Genomic DNA, 13,778 nt, shown 5'->3' with positions numbered 1-13,778 from the left:
ACAAAGGCAAAGCAAGTCCTTTTCTGCAGGACTACTGTAGTACATTCATTTTACATTATTTGTCCTGGAACTGATTAGCAGCGGTAGCTTTCACCATAATTAAAGAGATCATAATTAAACTTATTTTTGTTTTATGAGCTGTGGCAAATTCAGATTCTCTGTAAGACAGCTCTTAGGAATGAAGGCAATTTGCATGTTATAGCAAAGAGCATGTTACAGGCAACATACTAGCAGATAGCTTCAGGGTTTGTTTGCATTCAAAATACATAGCACCTGGAAGCAAAAATTTACTGGGCTTTCTCCATGATAATTTGGGGATCTTATTCACCAGTTATTTAATTCCCAGTTGTCCACAAACATGTCAGAGCAGCTGGGCTTCTGCAGTCTCCTGGGATCTGCTTGTAAAACTCAGTCCGCTCTGGTAGTATTTGCTGGTTCTTTCACAGAATGGAGTGCGTGTGAGGCTGGACTAGAATGTAGGTGACAATCTTTTAGTCTCTGCCTGAGAAAGAAATTGCTTCTGTCCCTCTCTAAAAGTTTTTTGTGTTGGGAAGATAATATCAGAGTCAGTAAAAAGGCAGTGTTTAGATATGAAGTCTATTTTCAGATCCAAGTTGAATTTTATAGCTTTTGAATCAAATGAGTAGCAAGAGGAGGCATAAATACTGTCGAAATAAAATCAAGTGAAACAAAATAAATTAAGTCTGGAGTGAGTGAATTGTTTGGGCTAAGCCTGATGCAACATGTTTTTCCTGTTCCCCCTCTCATTTTGCTATAAACAGTAAACCACTCTCTCTCAGTAAATTTGAAAAGTCTGTTGATATTCCCTCTGTGATATACAAACACCTTCTGAGAACTTTAGATTATAATTTCATAAAATTTGTCTGAAAAACAGAAACATCAACATCACTATTCTTTAGGCAAGGAGCTGAGATACCAAGAGGTTGTAAATAAATTGTCTGAGGTCATAGAGGGAGGTTGCAAAAGACTGATGATTTGACCCAGTTTTTCATGTTCTAAGTCTTCCCTAATTCCTGAACTACAAGACCATTTGCCTTACAAGACCAGCTCTGCTGAATGTATGACTCTAGTTTTCTTTCTTAAGACAGGTGAGGCACAACACCCCAAAACTGCCCCGAGACAACAGATATGATATTCCAGTTTTGAGTCCACCTTGCATTTCATTAACACTCATATCTTCCAGATTCAGGGAAGCTGTCATTTGAATGTGCTATCCTCTCCTGACCCATTTCCATAGTGCAGCAGTACTGAGTACCAGTGACAGTGTGAACTCTAAGCAAGTTCAGAAGGTGAATTATGATCATGTCTTCCACTCACCTAATTATTTTCTGGATCACAACCAAACTGAAGGTGTTCTCAAAGGCAGTGAATAAGTTAGAGGGAATTCCACTGCAAGTGTCTGAACTGCTGTCTGACTGCTGGGGGAATCAAACTCTTCTCAGCCTTTACTTTCCAAATGTGTATCATAGCAAACAGCATCTCAGCATCAGGCCTTCAAAGGGATGGCTTTTCAGTGCATTAATTCAGAACTACACACTACACACATTTGGTGAATTCACCTGCTTATTCCTGAATAATTGTGCATTCCTTGTTCTCCTACCACTTATAGGAAGTGGGCAGGAATTTTAAATGAGCAACACATGCAAAATCAAGTCCTTTGGGGCAATACATCACCTGAGGTGGCCAACTCTATTCAGCATAAACCCACATACATAGCCCAGTGTGTAGGATCCTTATGTGGCTTGATGACCAGCATAATTCTGCTGAATGCCTGCTTCCGTCTGTATTTCTGGGAGATCTGATAGCACCGAGGCTGATTTGTAAACTCTGCTGAGAAAAGTAAAGCCTTGCATTTGGTTTCAACTCCCAGGAGTGCCAGGTGAGAAGTCAGATCTGCATCAGAATGATGCAGAGCAAGTAGGTCAGCAATTTCATTGTATGCATCTTCTGTGTGCCTCTGTGTGTGTGTGTGTGTGCGTGCATGTGCGTGAACTTCAGAAAATGGAAAACCATGGCACTGAATTGAGTTTTTGCTCTGTTTTCTTTAGGCAAACGTCTCACTGACTGTTTCATATGTAGTTTAAGAGTATCAAGGTTGTTTTTTCCTCATGTTGCAGTAAAACATGGGGCAACAATATGTGGAAATGATAAAGAATTGCAGAATGAGTGGATTTCTTCTAACAGTGAGAGAGGCCTTTGGCTAAAAATAAGGAGAATTCTTTGCCGTATTTCATCTGCCCCAATTGCACTCTCTCTGCCTGCCAAACTGATAGCTTGCTGAACATTTAAAGAACCAGCACTCATATTCCTGTAATAGCAGCCAGAATAGCTGAGGTTATCATCTCTTCTTCAGTCTTTCCTTCCCAGAACCTGCAAGAAGCAAGCATCTTCACTGCCACTCCTCTAAATCTGTATATCACAGGCACTGTCCTGAGCTGCTGCTTCGGCAGGTTGGGCAGCTTGGGTTGTTTACCAGGCCATGAAAACACACAGCATTTTGGGGGCAGCTGGACAGTAAGGGATTGACGTGTCTGGCCAGGGATTATAATCCCTTTCAGGCAGGGGGAGTTTTGGAAATACAGGCAGCCTGGAATGATTAGGCTGTTCTCTGGAGCAGCTGCAACTATGGGCAGGAGGCAAGGGAGACAAAGAAGTTCACCGCCTAGATAAGCAGTCACAAAGTGTGGCTCAGCCTTTGCGGCTGAAGAGCAATGCCCCTGCAGGGGCTCTTGGGCCGAAGTCACCAGGTGGTGCCAGCCATTGTCTGTGGCCGCCCTCTTAAGCCCTGCACGAGCCGGACCAAGCACCTTATCTGGCTTTTATAAGAAGCAAAGGGGGAAAAAAATCAGGAATGAAAAGCGGGTGTGGTTTGGTTTTGCTGGGGCAGCTGAAGCGGAGTGCCCCTGTGCCCCCTTGAGCTGCAGCCGGAGATGATGGAAAGCCGGGGAGGAAGGTTTGCAGTCCGCTGCCGGACAGTTCTTTGTGTGTACATCATTAATTCCGTGGGACGGGCTGGCTGCCGGCCCTCTTGCCGTGTTCTCAGGCCGGAGGACGGCGGCGCTGGCAGAGCCGGGCTGTGCCCGCCATCCCGCAGGGCCGCGGCCCGGGGCGCTCGGGGATGGGGGAAGGCGTGGGAGAAGGGGATGCAGCAGGAGCGGAAAGCCAAGGGAGGCTCTGCCTCCTGGGTGTTCGCAGGCAGCAAGGTAGCCAAAGGTGTGCCAGGCTCCGCCGTGCCGCCAAATCTGTCCGGCTCCCGCGGCTTACGGAAAGGCTCGGAGCGGGGACACGCTGAGCATCCTCCAGCCCTGCCCGGGGGATTGGTTAAGGAGCGGGGTCGCGGAGGGCAGGCAGCAAGGCTCAGGCAGCGCTTCTGCCTGCTCTGCCTCCCGCCTCCCCCTCTCCCCCAGCCCTCCCCGTCATCCCTGTTGTGTGTGGCAGCTAAACACCGAGGCGAGCGGGAGCGGATGGCGGATTGCACGCACGCCAGGCAGCCTGGGATGCTGGCTTTTCCTTCTGCTGCCTGCAGGCAGGGCTCGGTTTCGGACATGAGTGGAGAGAAACCTAAAAAGAAAGCTTTCTATCTAGTGAGGATGAAGCCCCTGAAGGAGCCCACCAGCACCACTAACAACGTCTCGTTTGTGATACAGTATCACATAGGCAAGGAGATCAAACACATTTGCAGCAACTGCAGTCGCGGGGAGGAAGCCCGTGACGGTGAGTGCCGAGATCCTGTGGGTGTAGGAGCGAGGCAGGGAGCGCCTGTGCTTGCTTGGGGGTGCGCGGACATGTGTGCGCTCCCGTCGGAGCCTGGGATGCTCGGCTTGCTCCTCCACAGATCCCAGGGAAAGAGGAAAGGAGGCGCGGGAGGAATACGCTGGGCATTGATTCAGCCTGTCGATCAGGGAGATGCCAAAAGGGACGGGTCCCTTCATTTGCCACAGAAGCTTTGTGCTAACAGTTAAGGCACCAACTCTTCTCCTTTCTTCCCATTCCCTTTTCTCCCCAGTTGCTATAGAAATTGCTGTTTGTATTGATTGTGTTTTGTTCCCATTCCTATGAATTTTAGATCAGGGGGTTTTTTGCCTTGATATATCAACTTTTTCCTTGTCGTGCTGCAATAGAGTTTGCTTGACTCAACCGAGTATCTGGAAGATCTGGTTTATCAGGAATACCACTAGTGTGATTTTCATCGTGCTGTCAAATGCATGGGGGAAATTGTATTTTTATTGGAATTAATACAGTGCTCTTCAGACAACTGTTCTTATCCCTTCCTCCTCTCCTTTTGGGACTGAACAAAACCTCTAGAGGGTATTCAGAGAGTGACGGTGTAATCAATCACAGGTGTTGCTACAGGTAAGTATATGCTTTTTATGTTTCTAGGAATGCAAATATTTGAAGGCAACAATGACAAATTCTCTGGATTTTGCCGAAGTAAGCTATTAGGAGAAGCTGAGAACTAGGAGCAGCATACAAGCATTCAGGCAAAAAATAGCCTCACAGATGTTACCCCACATTCTTGTTCAGTGTTGTATTACTTTGCTTTGCTGTGTGGATTTGCGTGTTACTTAGGACTGAAGGCACTCGACTTAACTGAAAGCACCCTATTAACTGATGTGGTATACAGATTTCATTTTCTGAAGGTCAGGGAAAGACTTTTTTTGATGATAAATGTGAATTTGAAATTGTTAGCGTTTTCTGAGCTGAGGTTCTTAGTAGTTGTTGGCACTCCACTTTTCAGCTTTTGACATTAAGGTTAGTATTATTACTATTATTAATAATATTTTAATTAACCAACTCTACTTTCATTTGCTCTGTACAAAAGAACAAAATATTATTTGGGAACTCGTGGTTCTTTTTCAACCACAGGTCTGCAGTTTAACAAAGTAACCGTGCATTTGCTAATGTCTCTTCAGAATAAGCATCCTGCTAATGTCATTATAATTTCTTTGATTAAAAAGCAGCTAAAGCTGAACAGAATTGCTTTTGGTGAATAGGGAGAAGATAGCCTGAGAAGCCTGGAAACCCACAGTGGGTTAAGCACTCTTTCTGCTTATGCCACTACAGCTGAGGGAAGAATCTGATGAATGCTATGTAAATTGTTGAGTGTTTCCTTTCCTGTTATGTGCTGCTACTGACAGCAAGTCCCACAGATATTAAAGAAAGTGCTTTGTCCAGCAGTAGTATTTACTTTACACTACTAGTGTAGTTTATTTATCCTTAAAAGCAAATGAAGCCATTTATAAAAATATGCTTTCCTAGTTTAATTGAATTGACCTAAAACTCAATTGCATCAACATCTTTTGCTGAGGTTTTTTTGAAACCCTGTTCTTGAAATCTTAGCACATTAAGAAAAGAATATGCGTTCCTCCCTTTTAAGGCACACGTGTACACACAGATGCATATGAATGTATAACTCCAGTTACTTGTACCTCTTAGCAGACTAATAGGTTTGTATTTTAGGGGTTTTCTTCCTTTTCTATGTTTGGTTATTTAGCTTCAAACCATTACATACTCCGAGGGCAGGCTATGCCTCTTGGCAGGAGATAATCTAGTAGCCCTAGAGAGGCAAAGAATAGAGCAGAGAGGCTCGCAGCCAGCAGGCTTCCAGAGCGTGTCATCAGTCTGGTTTTGCTCCCTCTTTCTGTGGGGTAGGATTTCATTCTGCATCATGTAAATTACTTTTAAGATCATAGTTTAAAAAGTAACTAATACCAGTACAGCCTTAATCTTTTCTTTCCCACAGCATGCACAACTATAAGTTTCTTTCAGAAAGTAAAGAAACTGTAGTCCCAGCTATGTTGCCTGGGGACACTCACTGATTTGACTCTGACACATTTTTTAGCATTGAAAACTACCAGGGTTTTGTTGTTTTTTTGTTTTTCTGGTGAATACCGACTCTGGACCTTTTGGTGTTTGGAGGGAAAGGATGATAAAATGAATTGAAATTACACAATGATCATTTCAGACAGATCAAGTAAAAATCTGTGACTAGCTCAGATACAGAGAAACCTGTCGGGATCTCAAGATGTCCATGCATCCTCACAGTTGCACAGTCTAAAGAGCACTTAGAAAGGGGACCGCTTACTACCTTTTGTAAGGGAAATGCACAGCACTTTGCAATGTGAGCACCCCCATCCTCCTATTCAAATTATGTATAATTTTTACAATGTCTTGCAGGTCTATAGCTGCTCTAGTGTAGCCAAATGTCCTGTGTGAATCCTGTGATCTGAGCAGCTATTGTATTTGTTTGAACCGTGTACAAAAAGACCAGTATTCAGTCCCTATGGCATAGGCATTGTTGGACACACTGATTTAATGCTGAAGGATCCTCCAAATCCAGTTATGAGTCCTGGATTCTAGTCATTGTCTTACTCTATATTTTCATTGTTCTACTACTCTAGAAGGAAAATTTATGCTGAAACTGAGGGAAATCCTTCAGATACCACCAGCTAATCTAGCAAAAGTCACGACCAGGAGAATACTAAAAGAGATAGCAATGAAAGTGAAGGAAAATATGGAAGCAGGTACTGAGTTGTATGATATCTTGGAAGGGAGGTCATGTAATTTGGAGAGAAGCTGGTGAAGGAATTTGGCAATGCAGATGGGCACACTGACATAGAGGTAAAAGGAGTTGGTGTGGATGCAGCATTTTGATGAGGTAAAAAATAAGAAGTGAGGAGCTCAAAGAGAAGCAGGAGGCTACAGTAATAAAATGAACATGGGAGATGTTTTAACCATTGGACCGAAAAGAATGGATATATTTAATGCTAATTTAGTTGCAAAATAGAAAACAATGACAGAGGTCTATAAAAGCAGCAATACTGAAAGGTTGGGTGATAGAATAACAGAAAGGGTGTTGAAAATGGAGTGGTGAAACTGTACATGAGTGAAGAATGAGATATTCAGGACAGTATGCCAGAGAGGCAATCAGACATGGTGGACTGAACAGAGAGGGAGAGGTCAAGTGAAGAGAGATATGAGTCACCTCCAGGAATACAGGAGCAATCAGGGCTGAGCTCTGAATGCTAAGGGCTGTGAGGGAGATGTTGGGAGAAGCAGAATGGAGAAGAGGTGCAAAAGTCCCAAGAAAAAACAAGCAAGAATTGAGGAGACAACACAGGTTGCTCCAGAACCATGAAGAGGAATGAAAATGTTTTCCGAATGTAAATATGGAGAAGTGACTGATAATCTCGTAGGGTAGAAGGAGCTAGAAATACAAGAGATCAAGGCATGCCACAATGTTAAGCATCTGGTATGTACAGAGCACTTCTCAGTGTGCTGATTTTGGTGGTCTCTGTGAGGGCTGTGATAGTGCTGGGTCATAGCAGATGACATTGATGAACAACAGTAGTCCGAGAAACAAGTAAAGGAAGAGGCTTGGCTGGTTTTTATTTATTTTATACTGAAAACTGACTGCAAATCTCAGTGTCCTACTGAGTTCTAAGCCTGGCTCTGGAACATGCTTTAGACAGATCTCTACTTCAGTATGGCTAGAAAGAACAGTAAAGACTTCAATGACACCCAGAGATTACCTAACCGAGTGAGTGGAACAATTGAAGTGAGATACTTTCAGTTTTTATGCGGAGGATCTGACATGAAAACTTAAGTTGGAAGAAGTTAACTTAAGAGCACATTGGAAGAGAAGGAATTCACAGAGCAAAGTGGTTTTTTATCACTGACAAATTAGGGTTCTCAGCTCAAGGGTTCTTTGTAGAGTATCTCTGGGCAACTTCAGGCATGTCCATCATATATCACTATGTACCCAAGCTCCTTGTCTGTAAAATGGAGTTAGTGGGATTTCCTTCCACTTGCTGCTGGTCTATAAATAGATTATGAGTCCTTTAGTGGGGAGAGGGAGGAAAGGACTGTCTCTTGCCATTTGCATTCCTAGTTCCAAGAACTGTGGGGCTCAAGCTTTTTAGGGTCTTTGGGTTCAAGTGTAGTGGAAGTACAAATAATACTAAGAATGAACATACCCAAAAGGTTTCATTCAGACCTGATAGTCAGTCTATTTATTATGTGCTCCTATACTTCATAGTTTTGCTATTTAAGCAGAAATTATTCTAAAATCTTATATATGCATGAAAATCAGGGTGGACTGAGATACTGTTGCTATAGGAATTCTGACACTTGTTTTTCTGACACTGCCCATCCTCTAGAGCTTCCACATAAATATCTTTTCCAAATAGAAAGGGGAGGGTTTTGTATGGGGGCTTGTGCATGTGCGTGTGTGTGTATGCATGTGTGATTCCCACCTGGAACTGAAGACTTATTTCTTTTAACGGGGAACTTTTAGAACATTTACTTTAGCATCACTTAAGAGATTGAGAGATTGTCTCTGAGGTGATTGTATTGCTTCCCACAAAAGTAATTACTAAATTAAATAGTTAGCTTCCACACAAACTGTAAGCCATGCAAAAGAAATAAGTTTTACTTATAGAAATAAGTTTTACTTCACTAATTCTCACATAATTTCAGACAGTAACTGCTTTTCCATTACCATCTGCAGAGTGAGCAAAGTATGTTGTTATGAGGCATCGCAGTCTTTTACAGTGGTACCTGTCAAAAATCATAAAATATTTTGGAGTAAAAAAATTAGACTACATAGAATAGAAAAGTAGGTAAAAAACCAGTGTACCTGGTCCTGTTGTGACGCGTGGGAAGCTGAAAAACATGTTTGAGGTTTGGACAGCTAATACAATTATGCAATGTGTGTCTTTAGTCCCTGAGGGATAGTTACCCTAAAGAAAGAGGCAGAGAGGGAAAGGCATGGGCTTCATTGCTGAGTGAAATATGTTTCAAACAGATCATAGAACCAAATCAGTTTGTTTTTGTCAGTTGAACTCTGTAGTATTTGATTTGGGCGAATATGGTGCTATGTTAGAGAAAGTTGATGAGATCAAGCAGAGATGGTCCACATCCCAACAGGTTGCTGGTAAGCTGGGTGGCCCACTTTGTTTCCACCAGCATTACTTTCTGCTCTGGAAGATACAAGCCCTGGGTGTTTGGCAGGATGGGAATAAATGTGCCTTCTAGGAGGAAGGTGTGATGCCTACTGATTGTAACTTCCAGACAGCAAAAGCCCATGGCTGCCAGGACATGATGCTTTACCTTTCCTTTACCAAGGAGTGGAGGGGGCAAAGTCCCAGTGCTCTGCTTCCGTCACTTTGTTTTTCACTTTGGGGACTAACAAAAACTCATCAATAACCTGTAGGTTTGACCTGAAATCAGAGGCTAACAGGGATCTGTTAGTGCTGCTGCAGATAGCCATGGCCTGCAAGCAGGGAGAACAGTGGGGAGGAAGAGAAGAGGAACAAAAAGGTCCATTTAGGCTGTAAGAGGCTGTACCTTTGGCTTACACATTTGCCAAGACTAGCAAATGTGAGTGGCTGACCCGTGAAATGTGAGATTTTCCTTAAACACTGGCAGTTCTTTCAGTTGGCTAGTCTGCAGCTGAAGAAAAGAGATGGGGGAAGAGAGGAAGTGACATTTATGTCCCAAAATAAACCTGAAGAAATATCATGAAGCCTGGAGCAGGTCATTAACTGCTCACATGCATCTCTAACTTTCATGCTGTTAAACCAGCCTGTAGCAAAAGCTGCTGGCCCCAAAACAAGCCAGTTGTGTACCATTCCAGGTGACACTGTCCTGGCAATAGCAAATTCACGGCCCAAGTTTGCATGGGCTGTCACCCAGCAGAGCTCCAGGCTTACTTTGAAGTGCCCTGAAAGATGTCTTGTCCAAAATTGCAATATAATTTACATTATTAACAGAAACTGTAAGAAAAATATAGTTAGTAAGCAAGTTCTTCACTTTGGTAAATTAGATAGTATGAGGAGAAAAAGTGTACACAAGATTGGGTCAAGCTTATGCAACCAGATGACTAAGTTCTTTGTTTTCCAGTGAAAACTCCTGTGTCCTTATGGGGGAAATGTTTGCCACCTTTTCTGGGAACTCTGTATGTCTTTGTCATTGATTTGAGGACTTTTAGGAACAAAACCAACAAAGATGCTGGAATTGGTCACGATGGCTCAGCACCCCCTCATTTTTATTGCACATTGCTGACATAATGACATGGATAAGAGAATACCTCGATTCTTTGGGTCTTCAGAGAGCAGATAGCTTGTCTGTTTCACTTCTGTCTCCTTTTGTTGTTTTCTCCCCTTTCCAATGCTGTAAGTTGTCATCTTTTGATAGCATTTTACCATCCTGCTTTCTGTCTGAGAACCAAGTTTGTAGTCTTGGTATATGTAAGCTTCTTAAATGCAAAGATTGGGGCAACACCAAACACACACACAAAGAAATAATTTTCTTGTGGGAATTTCAAAAAAGCAATTAAAAATGCCATCAAGTATGATGAGAGCAATACAGTGGTTTTCCTGTATTTACCAGTAATGATATGCTCAGAGTATTTGTTGCCATCCTAATTAATATGCCTGGTTTTGATTCTTCTGTATCAGGTTACGTACATCAGAAATATAATACAGAACTATTTGATAAACCATAAAAGGCCACAGATTTTCCATGTGTACAGTATGGAGCAATTTGTAAAAAAGGGACAAGATGTGGATGTGGCATAGATCATGGAGGGGCATGTTCTTGTTGCATGCTGTAATTACCAGAGCACTTCAAACCTAGTATCAAGCTGGCTGAATAAGTTTGGCTTTCTGTGCCTTTTTTTTAGTTCCACCACCCCTATGTCCTATTCTATTCTTTGGTCCCTGCCCAGGTGGGCAGCTGGATTCCATTTCTGTGTTTTTCTTTTCTTATTCTCTTACTTGCTTAAAGATGTTTCTATTACAGAGTGATTTGCTCATTTGGCTTCTTAGTTTTTTGAAACTTGCAATTCTTTAGAAGAAAATGAGATAGATGAAAGTACTTCACTTTCCAACCATTATTGAAATTTTATTCATTAATACTGTCACTGCCTGTCAAAGCTAAACAGCAGAGAAATACTGGGTATGGGGAGAAGAGATCAGAAGACTCAGTATTCTGCCATGTGATGTCCCCTCCTTTCTTCTCGTTTTTGGGTTTTTTTGGCTTTTCTTTATATGTGATATCATTAAAAGCAGAAGAGTTCATTTATGGGCTCCTTGACTGATGAGCAAAATCTATCCTTTGAGTATACTGTTGTATTTATGACATTTTATTCATTTCTGCTCCCTCAGCAGAGGAGGTAGGCTTTCTACATCAGTTTTGTATTGTATGATTTTGTTTCTTGATCTATTTCAGTGACTGGTAGTAAATGCGTAGCTATTCCTTTGTATCCTCTAAGATCTTCTTGTTTGTAATCAGACAATACCAAATTTGACTTCCTGTTGTTGACACCTTACTCAGCCCACAATTAGCCAGAATCTAATTTCAAGAGCACAGTATAAGTATCTGCAGTACCATCTTGCTAATAGTCTGCCAGGATGTCTAAGATTAATTGGATATATTTGTAATCTCTTTAGTGGATCACACCAGGTCTCACACACCATCCCAAATCCATTAGCCAAACCCCAGCATCAGGGGACTGATATAACTGAAGGGCAGCATCAGAGTGTGCAGTGGTTAAGCCAGCTTTGTCTGCGTGTTTCAGTGGCTTTCTTAAAAACTGGAGGGTACTGTGATGTTTGCCATTATCTAAATGAATGCAGCAAAGCTGCAAAGGGGTGAAGTTGGGACACACTTGGAGGCCCTGTTTCTCCTTTGTGACTTTGATTTGCACACTTCTCAGAAAATAATTATGTTCTTGCCATCCCTGTGAGGTGGAAAACTGTCCTCTTGCTGGTTTTTTGCTTTTGTGAAGTGACATGAATCTTCACTGGTCTGTTGCTTCTAGTCTCCTTGTCTCAGAAAGGATTGGGTGGAGAGGAATAAGATAATGTTTAATCATGTCACTGTCATCTCTCGCTGACTTTTCTGGCTTTGGGTCGAACTTACTGAATATGAGGCAAATCTAGCAGAGCCTTTGCCTTTGGATGAGACTCTTAGATTCAAATGATGAGTTATTTCTGTTGCTCTGAGAAACAATGAGCACTTGGCGTCATATAAATCAAAGATAAAAATTGGCCACCATAAAATCACCTGCTGCAGCTTCTTTGGAACCACTAGACATAGCATTTTAGCTTGGTAATGTGCAGGCTACCCTGCCTGAAACATGCCCAAAATCACAGTGCCCGTAGCCAACATTAAGCTGTGCTGTTGAAAGAGCTGTCATGGACAAGCAGTGTTCCTCCCTGAAAGGAAGCTCTGCATCCCAAGTGAGAGAAACCACAAATGAGAGATGGCCAGACCTGACTGACAGCCTCTGCATATTTTCTCTGCATAGACAGTGGAAATTTTTGAGGTCTGAAGATATGACTCAGGAATAAAAGACAAACATGTCCCCAGCTTTCCCCGACACTCCCCGCCCTTCCCCAAAAATAAAATTGTGTCCAAAATGTCCAAGGAGAAGAGGAGGGCAGGTTTCTGCATATTTATGATTTAGAGTGTGCTAGTCAGGACGTAAACTGGGGTGAGACCTGCAAGCTCCAAACCCTTGGTTTGTGTAACTTTGTTATTACTGTGCCCATTTCTTTGCCCTAACCAAAAGTGTTCAGTGTCCATGACTTACTGAATCTCCAAATCCCAAGGGTTGCAATTTAGGATGTACAGCCTCTTGTGCAGGGAGAGCCCAGCGTATGTATTGATTGGGTCATTTTGAAAAGGATGTAAGATGTACTTCAAATCTTCCTTTTCCTTCCTCCTGCCCTGAGCTGTGCAGCCCAAGGCTAGGATGACAGGTTTAGTGCTGCAGTTCAGTAGACACCCTCCCCTGTCACTACTTAGGAGAGGGATCTTGCCCTCTGTCATCTTTTGCATGACATCTTTCAGGGCATTAGTCTAATGGCTTCATGCTATAGAATTGCAGGGAATAAAATTAAAATGGATCCAATTTTTTAATTTATCTTGGGAGATTTAGGTAGCAGAGAATGATTTTTATTTCACCTCCTAAGAGAAGTTGATCATCTGTTAAAAAAAAACAGAGACTACTGATATTTTAAATCTTCTGGAAGCACAGAAGTGTAATGATGGAAATACTGAGACTATCAAGTCATGGCAAGAAACAGGAGTCTAAGTGTCAGCACAATGGGTCCCCAGCCAGGTAATAAGTTATATACACTCTCAAGACATTTACAGAAGGCTGATCATTTTTATTAAGAAACCCATACTTTTATACCCTAGTTCACTACAGGTGGACCTAATTGGTCCTCCAATCAAAACACCATCACCACTGGCTAATTAAGAAACCACCCTTTGGTAAACAAATCTCCGTAACACATTCCACATGTTCACAATTCCTGGTGCAGCAAGTTAAGATAAGAATTGTTTCTCATTCTTTTCTCTGATCTTCTCACAGCCTTTCCCAGAATAATGCCTGGAAAAGTTGTCTGTTTCTCTCTGTGGTCAGAGAGCTGCTGCCACATCTAAGTTTTGTTAGAAATTTTGATAGCTATTTTTTTTCTTCAATTGTAGGCTAAGGGGTGTTCAGCTGCAACACAATTAGTGTTATCTTGGTGTTCGTTGTTCCTTTTAGTACAGATTCAAGATAAACAGATGGAAATGTTGGTAAGCAGACTTGAATGCATTGGAGATCTTAGGATAAATAATTAGAATACTCATTAACTACATTCTGACAAATGAGCCAGGCTTGGAAACGTCACTGTGGTCTATTGCATCCACAGTCTATGTATTAGCAAGTTTCTCCAGAGTATTGATGATCCATATATTCA

The 13,778-nt window shown here is 42.3% G+C and overlaps 1 protein-coding gene across 8 annotated transcripts in view; it reads left to right on the top strand.

Annotated features, from left to right (window-relative positions):
• The window catches only part of PHACTR1 (phosphatase and actin regulator 1), a 306,781-nt gene that overhangs the window by 155,044 nt on the left and 137,959 nt on the right, over positions 1 to 13,778 (top strand). The window contains exon 1 of one of the 8 annotated variants that reach the window (XM_066558465.1): positions 3,483 to 3,735. The exons of 6 other annotated variants lie outside the window; for them this stretch is intronic. In XM_066558465.1, the coding sequence (XP_066414562.1) occupies positions 3,486 to 3,735 (250 nt within the window). In that variant the 5' untranslated portion in view covers positions 3,483 to 3,485. Of the gene's footprint in view, positions 1 to 3,482; positions 3,736 to 3,820; positions 3,979 to 13,778 lie in introns of those variants that run through there. One more of the 8 variants, XM_066558483.1, reaches the window with a different exon arrangement.

The sequence above is a fragment of the Molothrus aeneus genome, chromosome 1 (genome assembly GCF_037042795.1).
Source record: "Molothrus aeneus isolate 106 chromosome 1, BPBGC_Maene_1.0, whole genome shotgun sequence".
Taxonomy (NCBI): Eukaryota; Metazoa; Chordata; class Aves; order Passeriformes; family Icteridae; genus Molothrus; species Molothrus aeneus.
Note: the sequence above shows the minus strand (reverse complement) of the source record. Positions and strands in the feature narration are given on the sequence as shown.